General features: G+C 38.7%; 1 protein-coding gene across 2 annotated transcripts; it reads left to right on the forward strand.

The window, feature by feature from the left end:
• The first annotated feature begins 251 nt into the window (after positions 1 to 251).
• Positions 252 to 1,458, forward strand: NPY2R (neuropeptide Y receptor Y2). Of its 2 annotated transcripts, XM_040971404.1 has the most exons (2): positions 284 to 373; positions 713 to 1,432. In XM_040971404.1, exons 1-2 carry the CDS (start codon positions 284 to 286, stop codon positions 1,430 to 1,432), a joined length of 810 nt encoding a protein of 269 aa, XP_040827338.1. The 2 variants fall into 2 exon arrangements, with proteins under 2 accessions (XP_040827337.1, XP_040827338.1); XM_040971403.1 differs by having other exon boundaries at positions 252 to 1,458.
• Positions 1,459 to 11,362: the final 9,904 nt, after the last annotated feature.

Below are 11,362 nucleotides of genomic sequence, written 5' to 3' on the forward strand. Positions count from 1 at the left end.
TAGTTGGTATTCTGTTTTACTGTTATAATAACATTCCAAGTATCTGTTTAGGCTTATTTATATGGGGGTAAATGGAGTTACTAAACACTTGCTATATTAAAATTTTATGTTCTGTGACATTTACAGGATTAGACGGCAAGATTTTTCAATCCCAACAAAATTAAACCAATCCATTTGTGATGTTCCTTTGCCTCATCCTTGTGCTTTCCTGGTTCCATATATATGTTTATTTGTAATTTCAGGTGCTTGCCCTGTTTGGGGACCAAAAAGAGCTGTGCTGAAAATGGGCCCAATAAGTACAGAAGCAGATGAAAACCAAACAGTGGAAGAAATGAAGACAGAACAGTACGGGCCAGGGCACATCAGTCCTAGAGATGAGCTGGCTCCTGATCCTGAACCGGAGCTCATAGATAGCACCAAGCTCATTGAGGTACAGGTGGTGCTCATACTGGCCTATTGCTCTATCATCTTGCTTGGAGTCATTGGCAACTCTTTAGTGATCCACGTGGTGATTAAATTCAAGAGCATGCGCACAGTCACCAATTTTTTCATTGCTAATCTGGCAGTGGCAGATCTGCTGGTGAACACGCTATGCCTGCCATTCACTCTTACCTATACCTTAATGGGGGAGTGGAAAATGGGTCCCGTTCTATGCCACCTGGTGCCCTATGCCCAGGGACTGGCAGTGCAGGTGTCCACCATCACCTTGACCGTCATTGCCCTGGATCGGCACCGATGCATCGTCTACCATCTGGAGAGCAAGATCTCCAAGCGAATCAGCTTCCTGATTATTGGCTTGGCCTGGGGCATCAGCGCCCTGCTAGCAAGTCCCCTGGCCATCTTCCGAGAGTACTCACTGATTGAGATCATCCCAGACTTTGAGATTGTGGCCTGTACTGAGAAGTGGCCTGGGGAGGAAAAGAGCATCTACAGCACGATTTACAGTCTCTCCTCCTTACTCATCCTCTATGTCTTGCCGCTGGCAATCATATCATTCTCCTACACTCGCATCTGGAGCAAACTGAAGAATCACGTCAGCCCTGGAACTGCTAATGACCACTACCATCAGCGGCGGCAGAAAACCACCAAGATGCTGGTGTGTGTGGTGGTGGTGTTTGCGGTCAGCTGGCTGCCCCTGCATGCCTTCCAACTGGCCGTGGACATTGATAACCAAGTCCTGGACTTGAAGGAGTACAAACTCATCTTCACTGTGTTCCACATCATTGCCATGTGTTCCACCTTCGCCAACCCCCTTCTCTACGGCTGGATGAACAGCAACTACAGAAAGGCCTTCCTCTCTGCCTTCCGCTGTGAGCAGAGGATGGACGCCATTCATTCAGAAGTGTCTGTGACATTCAAGGCCAAAAAGAACCTGGAAGTCAAAAAGAACAATGGCCGTCTGGACTCTTTCACAGAGGCTACCAATGTCTAAGGGAACTGTGACAAGAACATAAGGGTGAATTCTAATCAGAGCCAACAATCTGGTTGATCAAGGCTCACAAGTGTATCCTGATTTCCCACTTTATGGAAGAAAAAAAAATATGTCAACAGAAGCATCTGCAAGGTAGTTTCTGGAAGATAGTGGGCAAATTCAAGACGAAAATAGTTGTACGCAAAGGTAGGGCAGCAAAGTGGTTTAATCACAGCAGCTGGAATGTTAGGTGGGTGAAGCAGAACAGTAAAACGGAAAGAAATACTTGAGACTATTTTCTGACGCTGGAGGAAACAGGAAACCAGCAATTGACGTGAGCGGCATCACTGCACGGAGTTGAGTTAAAGACTCTACAATCATGCTGGGACCCAGGTTGGGGATGCTGTGTAATCAAGGCGTTTCCTCATCTGATGGAAAAGCTACTGAGAGAAGTCTGGGTGGCAGGCCACAGGATTGCTTTGAATGCATGTTGGTTTTATTTTTCCTTCGGCAGAGTGAATTAATCAGGAAATGCTGTGTGCAAACATTGCATGTAAACCGTTTGAATGCCTTCCAGGAAATTAACTGGAAGTTTGCTGTACTCATATAATTACTATATTGGCAAATTATGGGTGCAATCCTGCACTCCCGGTGAGGTAGTCATCCCTAATGCATGTTTAGTGAGAGTGTTCAGACAGCAAGGCTGAGATTCTCAGAATTCCAAGAAATGCCAACAGTCGTTGAATTTCTCAAGATATTCCTCTTGAAATAGGTATACTTAGATAACTATACACACACCTTATTATTTTTAATTAGTGCGAATTGTAATAATTTTTGAAATGGTTTGAGTTAATATCTTTTTCCTCTAAGTTTTTCTGCACTGTAAATTAAAGGACTATAAAACTGGTTTGTGCGTCATTTCGTAACATTTTATGGTAACTTGTAAGCAAGTTTTGCACATGTTCATAGCTCTAAGGTGTTAACAGAATACCATAGTGTTACCTTCTTTGTAACTCATCTTCTGAGGACCCAATACAGATAAATTGAGCATTTTAATTTAATTAAAATGGACCAAATTAGTAAGAAATAGTGAAAAAGATTGTATTCGTTTTGCCTTGCAACATCCTGTTTCAATCAATTTCACACAATTTATTTATCATGTTTTCAAAATAATTAACTACATTTTTTATTAACATGAATATATGCATATAAAATTGTACCCAAATGTAGTGGAAGAAAGATGCTACAGTATTTTTTATTGAAAGATGTTATTAATACAATTTTCTTTGTATTGTGTCCAACCAAAGACATTTAAACCACATTATGTACATAAAAATAGTGGAAATTTTAAAAAGTCATATTTCTTTGGATGTAATAAAAGAAGTCTCACTGTAGTCATGTTTTTGTAAATAATGACAAAATTTTACAGAAATTCAACAAAAGTATATAGTTACTTGCAACATCAATTTTACGAACTGAGGGGTTATTTTATGGATAAAATTGGAATTTATGTTAGAAATAAAAGAAAAATCTTGAAGAGAACAGCAGTTTTGGAATACTGATAACAATAAAGATAAGATTAGAGATTAGGTGGGAAACAAATGAAGGAAATAAGAAATGACGTCTGTCTGTCATGTAGAATGTAACTGACGAATTGCTTTATTGTTTTTGGTAGGATTCAGTATGTCCAAGAAAAAGCTTTTTTTCTTTTTTGCCTTTTAAATGGCAGTCACTTCACTTAGATGTAAATGCGTTTAAAATGACTCTCCTCTCCACAAATGTTACACACACACAAAATGTATGTGCTCCCGTATCACTTGTTGTGGTAGGAAATTATTAGAGTTCCATTAACATGTATCTAACATAGTTCATTGTGTCCATTCATTGATAAACCATCTTATTATGTAATGATTTTATTGCCGAAATAAAAAAAAATGGGGACGTGAAATAAACTGTGTGGAATTTCATAGCAGGGTTCTTCTCTGAGATTTAAAACTTTGTGATACAAAGGGAGAGGGAGATGAACATGACCCCTCCAAAGCTACTGAAGTTCCCCCTTCCAGCTGTAGCTGAACCTAAGTTGAGGAACCACTCTTGCAACCGAAATTATTATTTCTAAACCTTACCTTTCAAAAAATTTCAAAAATATATTACTTATTTCTTTTTTTATTATTATCATTTTGTAATACAGTTCCGCAGGCCCTGGGATTTCCCTTGCTCCCTCTCCAAGTCCCTCTCCCCTGCCCCTACTGAGCTCCCCTAAATCATTACTGTAGTATAGTTCTTAATAGACAGTCTTATGTCCATTATTGCTGGCATGGACAAATGCAGAGTCCAGCATCCCATTGTTAAGATATACTCAACAGGTTCATTGGGAGTCTATCTTTGTCTGGAAGTAGAAATGCATACTGCCTTGTATCCTCTCATCTGGATATAGTAGTCTCCGTTTCACAGTTACTATACATCCCCTTAAATGGAAAGCCACAAAACAAAATCAACAACAGGAAGAGAAAAAGGAATTAAAAATGCCATGAAGTTAAATAACATGTCACTGAATGACTACTGTGTCATTGAAGAAATGAAAAAAAAAATCAAGAACCTTCTTGAAGAAAATGATGTTACTGTGTGATCTATGAATCAGTGAAGAACTTAATGAGAAACAAACTGTTTTGAAGAGATGAAAGTAAAAAAAAAATCCAAAAATCAAAATCCATAAGATATGGTTTCCACTGATCTTTATTGATGAGATGTCTCCTTTTCTGTTAAGAGAACAGGGAAGTTAACAAATTGCACATTATGCAAATAGTTTCATGGTTATACCTGATGACATTAAACAGAAGTAGGAATTTTATTTAACAGAAGGTTACTAAGAATCGATTTGTGAAGATGTGTAAAGAAGCTTGTCTGACTATTGGCCTTTTTCTGCCTGGGTACCCCAGACAGGTGTTCACAGACTACCCAGTTACTCCTGGGTGCGGAAGAGATGATGAGAAGGATCGCAGGTTAGGGCAAATCATTTGCTCATCTTCCTACTTTTGTACACTGCAGGATAGGTACCTGAATGAAAAATAAGTGGAAATGCCAAACTCTTTATATAATAACATCCATTATCTGTGTGCCAATCACACAAAAGTTGATTCTATGACCTCTGAGTCACAGTTATGTCAGCTAAAACGAAGTGTTTTCAGAGTATTCCAAAACCTCAAGATAAATACGTTTTTTATCTAGGTTAATACAGTTATAATGTTTTGTTTATTTCAGTTTAATATACCCAAGTGTGGGATAATGTATTATTCTATAATGAATTACCCCTCAAGCAAAAGGAATTTAACCAATGCATATACATGAGTTATTTATGTATTTTAATATATGGAAATTTATATTATACATACATGGGTATACTTTTTCATGTTTATGAAACTATATATTCCTATGTATCAGGAATGGTATACCTTTCCACTTGCTAGACCTTTTCAGTGTATATATTCTAATTAAAACTTGGGCATGAATTGAAAATTGTAGCTACTCAGTGTGTACTTTGAATACTTGATTTGATCCCTAGCTAATTTAGAGTGGGGTTTGACTTTCCCCACTAACATCTGTGCACAGTCAGCCCTAGAACTGTGTCTCAGCTGTAGTGCAGAGAGGGCTCTTCAGACACAATCACTGCCTCAAGCTGGCGGGCTGGTGGTGGCGGGTAGGCTGGGTGTCCCTTCCTAAGGCTCAGTTTTAGGGAGCTACCACATCACAACTGTCAGGAACAGACCTCTGTTCCCCCCGTGGTGTGTACCCAGCATGTATTCCTGCTCTTCCTCTAAGGATGGGTCTCCTGTTCTCCTCCGCTGTCAGTCATCTGAAGGTGAATGTGATGCTTTCCTTCCTCTCACAGGCTTGGGATCCATGTGAGATGTGGGAAAGGCTGGAGTCTCTTGAACGTGCAGCTAAGTTTCTGTTCCCCTACCTCGAGTCCACACCCAAACCAACAGTTTCTTCAGATTGTCCGGTCCTTTCTGTGTGTGCATAATGGGTGTCATGAAAAAAAAAAATCTACAGGATGGTGTGGACTGCTCCAAGTGCTAAAGCTCTCTTGGTGTCTGGGTTGTGTCTGGCCATCCTTGTAAGCTCCCAGGCCTATGCTGATGTGTCCTCTAGTAGCTGAATTCCTTCTGTAATAGCCAGTGCATCTGATAACTAAAGACTTATTCTGCTCCCCCCCCTCTCCTGCAGATACTTGTCTCCCCTTTGCTTCTCTGATAGTTTATAAAAGAATCATGCATTTGAAGTTTGCTCAATTATTTTTGTTATAAGACAGAGAGTGTTCTGTTCTTTGTGTTCTGGAGAGGAAACTAAATGTCCTCTGTGAGATTTTTTTTTTTTTGCATTCTTTTAAGAATAATAAGCCTGCAAAAATCTGGTGTAAGTCTCTCAGTTACAGTGTACTTCAATTTGGATTAGCAGCACTGTCAGTACTCAGCGTGGAGTTCACAGCCTCCTCCCTGAAGAGAGCTCAGCTCTGAATGCCTTGTGCATACTGGTGGTGATATGCATTTTGTTGTCATCCACTAGGACAACAAAACGCACAGACTGAATGGCTTGTGCGTGATCAACATTTGTTTCTCGTGGTTCTGAAGGGTGGGATGTCCAAGAACAAGACTCTGGTGTCTAGAACTGTGTCTCAGCTGTATGATGATATGTTCTCCTTGCACCTGCAGATGATGGAGGAGGCAAAGTTTCTTGAGGCCCCCTTCTTATAAGAGTTCTGATCCCATCCAGGAGGGCTCTGCATTGGTGCTTCAAAGGCCCTCAAAGGCCCCCAGTTCCTAATATTCTGCACAATAGAGGCTCAGATTGCAATATGATTGTGTGTGTGTGTGTGTGTGTGTGTGTGTGTGTGTGTAGGGGGCACGCAGCAGTTCAGACTATAACATGTATCTTAATGCTCCTGGATTTTATCCTATCCGAATCATGTTGTATTTTCATATTTTTGTGATTTTCATTCTTATTCTTGCTATTTTCTGAATAACCATAAGATCTGAATGTGGAAAAGAAGGTAAAGGTTGTGTTATTCTTCATTACTTGTTTGTAAACCTGAAAATACATGGACTGTTACTGTAAATAGTGGAATTGCAATTAAGTTTGTTCAGCAGAGCATCTTTAGCCTATAGCATATCTGCATCTTTAAGCCTGAGTTGTTAAAGGACGGTTTTATGATATATATAGATATTTTCAGCTTTTTCTTGCTGAGATCTTTATGACTCTTCAATACCGAAACAGCACCACTGTTTTTAATCCACCAGAAGTATGATCTAAAATATTACGAAGCAGCTTATTTTTTAATAGCAATGCCAACAAAGGGCCCTTCAGCAAATGTGTCAGTTTTAACATATCAGATATGTAAGTGAGAACTTGAATCCCTAGTGGCAAATTGAAGGGGAAATATTGAGGAAGTCCGTAATGGTAGAAGAATAAGATGGTTCATGGTTTATTTTTATTAAATTCATTATTTCCCCTCAGATAAAGTACATTCCTTCAGCCCATTTGTTTCCATGACATTTATAACTCCTCTCCCAAAACCTACTCTGTTATAATAAATCTTCATTCATTTCACTCCGTGTTCTGTACTGTTTTTTGCTTCATCTGTTTTAATACGAGTCGTGCTGTGACCATGACAGTTTCAGGAAATCAGTCTCTCTCTCTCTTTCTCATCCCCTCTCTCTTCCCCCACTTAGATATGTCCTAAATTCTATTGTTCTTGGGAATAAACTCATGAGATCATTACTTTTCATATTTGCAGTGGTCCTAGAAAGAGAGGACCACATACGGTTCTCTCAAAAATAACTCTAAATGCACTCGAGTTGAAAGGCAGTACTTAGATTTTTGAGATCGCTTTGAGTCACAGAGGGGTTTGAAAAAAAAAAAAAAGCCTGGTAGAGAGAGGATGCACAATAGACAATAAGTGCTTATACTAATCTTGGTGTGTAATACTTACCCGGCCCCTACTACCTACCAAGTGCTTCAGCTACCAGATTCGTCAATGTGAATTTGTACTAATAGTTTAGGTGGTCAGTTTTTAAGCACAATCAGTGTGAAAATAATAACATTTACTTTTTTTGTGTTTCCTAGGTGTAGCATACATATAGCAGCTCCAATGGGTCTCAGTTTAAAAAGAGAAGTAGGAAAGTTGGATAAAGAAGTACAAAAACTCGTTGGAAGATTTATTTTCCTAAAAGTAAGCGAAAAAATGGAGCTGTAACTATTGGCTAAAATGTAATCGGGAGTCGCTTTTTTTTATAAACTTGGAAGAAGATGAGCATCTTTGCACAGAAATGACAAAGGCAATGAGAGAGAGAAAGAAGTAGGTTGAACACACGGAAGGACTAGTTCAACACTGGGACTTGCATCATGGAACCACAGGAATAGTGGGATAATAAAATGTACGTGAGCAGGTGCTTGCAGATGCATAAATAGGTACAATATGGGATGTCCAGAACTTTCTTCCTGATGTGTAACATTTCCTCAATGAGTCAGCAACAGGGAATCTGCTAAGGCAAAACCTAAGGGAGATGGCTCTCGGATTGACTTTAGACAAAATGAATGAAATATACATTTTTTAAAAATGGACACTGTAGAAATAAGGGATTGTTCATAATGGAGTGAGGTCTTAGAATATTCATCATTTTGCAGTCGCCTTGTTTCACACAAGGTCATATTTTCCAGTCCAATTCACTTGGCAGGATTTTATTGTACTGTTATGACCAATAGCACTCCGCTGTGTGTATGTAATTTCTTCTCTGCCTTTATCCATCCTTTGCTAATCTGAATAATGCTGAAGTAAAAATGTGAGTACAAACTTTTTCCGATCATACTGAATCCATTTTTTTTTTGGTACCATGTTGCTTATTGAAGATGATATTCTGGCCCTATATTGTTGTTCATTGCTCACTTGATTTGGTAGTTATTTTTCTTCCTTCCTTCCGTCTTTCTTCCTTCCTAATAATCAATGCTCTTCTCACAAAACTTTCTAGCTTCTACCCCCAAATCCTTCTCTAGTCTCTTTACTTATTTTATTCCTGGTTTTCCCGCACATTTAAATCAACTTCTCAAGGAAAGTTCCCTATATTTTAAATGGACTTAATTTCCCTATTACATGCTTATAGAGTGTAATGTACTTTCCACAGTGGAAATTTAAGTTGATTTGTACGACTATTTGATTAAAGAATATGATCTCTTCTAGTCTGAGAATGCCCAACAGGAGGAGGGCTATGCTTGCTTTAGCTAACAAGTTGATTCCTCCCTTCTAAAAATGTATCTGGCACACAATAGATCTTAAATTTTTAATTGTGTAAATGTAATTAGTGTCAAACATTTCAAATGTACTCCTTCAAAATCTCATTCCTTACAAAATAATTTAATATTTGCAAAAATTTATAACATAAGAATTATCTTAAAACTGAAAACAATTGGTCCTGGAGATGTTAAGTAAATTCAAAATTGCATAGTTGAGATTAAAACTAGACAGATGTGACTGCAAAACCAGTGCATGGGGCCTGTGCTACGGCATAACAGATTAAGCCAGCATCCCATGTGGGCGGCACTGAGTCCAAGCTGCTCCACTTCCCACTGAACTCACTAATCTATCTTGGAAACAGGTAGAGGATGACCCAAGTGCTAGGTCACCTGCACACTCATGGGAGACCGGGACAAAGCTCCTGACTCTTGGCTCCTGGGAATGGACTGGCTCAGGGCCCAGTTTCAGCCATTGCCAGTATTTGGAGAGTTCATCAGCAGGTGGAAAAACTCTTTCTCTTCTTTTCTCTTTGTAACTCTGCCTTTTAAAGAAATAAAATGAAAATTTCAATAATAAGAAAAGCCAGCCCATTAGCCACTCTGAACTGTGTTTTTACCAAATTGTTCATTTATTGCTTTTTTAAATTTCTGCATCTCAGTTTAGATAGATTTATTTGCTTATTTTTTAAGACAAACTTTTATAGTTAACCTGATTTATTGAAAATTATTTTATTATTGAGTGTTTCATAAACATACTATTTTTGAAAGATTTATGTATTTTTTTGGCAAAAATAGCATCTGGTTCTATGCGTATTAGGTTGTATCTTTATATGTCTCATTGTGTGTGGAATATTTACACTTTCATGCATTATTCATCATCTGAGTGTAAAGTAGGGGAGAAAGCAGATATATAGAAAAAAAGTCACATCAGGATCCATTAAGGAAATGCAAATCAAAAGTTCCATGCGGTAGCATCTCAATCCTTATCAGAACAGCCACTTCCAAAAAAAAAAAAAGGCCAAAATTACAAATGCTGGTGAGACTCAGTGAAAAAGCACCTTTAGACACCACTGGTGGAAATGTAAATTAGAACAGCCATTATGGGAAACAGTATTAAGAATTCTTGAAAAAAAATTAACTAAAAGTAGAACTCCTGTATGATCCAACAATCCTACTTCTGCATATATGCCCACGGGAAACTAAATTAGCGCCTCAGATACCTGCACTTCGGTAACTATTACAGTCCTGTTCACAATAGCTGCGGTGTAGAAGCAACCAAAAGACCCAAGATGCAAATGAATAGATAAGGAAAAGTAGTGCCAATGAACAATAAAACATTACTCCACCATAAGAAAGAATGGAATTCTCTAATTTGTGGCAAAATAGGTGAGACTGGATCAGAGCTGCAAGTCAAATCTAGAGTCTCTAACATGGAATGCAGGGATCCTAATGTACCATCTTCCAGTTGAATCAAACACCCCCCTCCTGATGCAGTTTTGCAATATTTTAGGCTACTACTGCTAAAGCTTCAAGTACATAATCCTATAGAAAAATCTACATCTCGGTTTTAACATAAGTTTGAAACACTGGTTTATTAGAATTAAACGAGATTTTTAGAACTCAACCTGCCAGTCAATTCTGGATAGCCAAAGAACATTAAAATATGGGCTCTCTGATTTATATTAATTTTAAACTTTTCTAAGTAGTAATATACTCCCAGGCAACTTGACTTGGAAACTACCTATGTTAATGTACTTTTAAAGACTAAGAAGTAAATCCAAAGTTTTTCAAAAGAACTGCTCACTACCCATCAGCGTTCTATTATAGGATCTCCCCTTTTCCTGCACATAGAAATATAACAGGACCACCTGTTGTAACAAAACAGAAACCACCACGAATTACTTCAACCAATGGTAGCCAGAAATGGCATGACCTAGGTTGTCTTTGCTACCAATTGATGGCTGGCATTGCATTTTCAGTAAGGTGAATAACGATTAAACAGTGTGAATTCCCATTAGACGCACTTCACAGACCTGCAAGGTACAAAGGCTGAGCACATTTTAAATTCATTAGTGCAGGAAGCAGCAGTGAGTCAACACTTGACCATTGTGGGTGTGTATTAGATCCATCTGGGGGTTAATGAAGCCACAGGGGTATCACATTAGTCCTAATGGTAGGTCTTGGCTGGGTAACTGCAGCCTGCGTTTCCCCAAAATTAATTACTCTCTCAGAGTCATTTCATTAATGCTCATTGGCTTACTAGTTTTCCCCACACAGCATGGCTTTTATTCTGTTGCCCTTTCATGCATACTCACAAATGTATGATGTTTCTTGATAAGTCATTGCTTCAGATTTGAAAGGGAGGCAACCGTGATTTCACATAAAATTGCAGGATGTGAGAAATGTTCCCAGTGGGATTTCCGGTGCCCTGTGCCAGATTGACAGCATGGCATGGACTTGAGTTCTTGACTGCATTCTTATCTTCAGAAATGAATGTTCCCGTGACCTTTAACACTTGTACAAATAAAATCTATTTGCACAGCTGTAACTCCAGCGTCCAGCTCTCTCCACCAAGCAAGCCAGCTGTAGGCACAAATGAAGTATTTGGGGGTGAGTATTAGACCTTTTAGCTCCCATAAATGTTCCTTCTTCATTCACTGACAG

Source organism: Ochotona curzoniae, unplaced genomic scaffold (genome assembly GCF_017591425.1).
Source record: "Ochotona curzoniae isolate NIBS_2020 unplaced genomic scaffold, NIBS_Ocur_1.0 contig_21, whole genome shotgun sequence".
NCBI classification, from domain to species: domain Eukaryota; kingdom Metazoa; phylum Chordata; class Mammalia; order Lagomorpha; family Ochotonidae; genus Ochotona; species Ochotona curzoniae.

What these genes read in the sequence shown, in the direction of transcription:
- NPY2R (XM_040971403.1), top strand. Translation starts at nt 284, where the DNA reads ATGGGCCCAATAAGTACAGAAGCAGATGAAAACCAAACAGTGGAAGAA.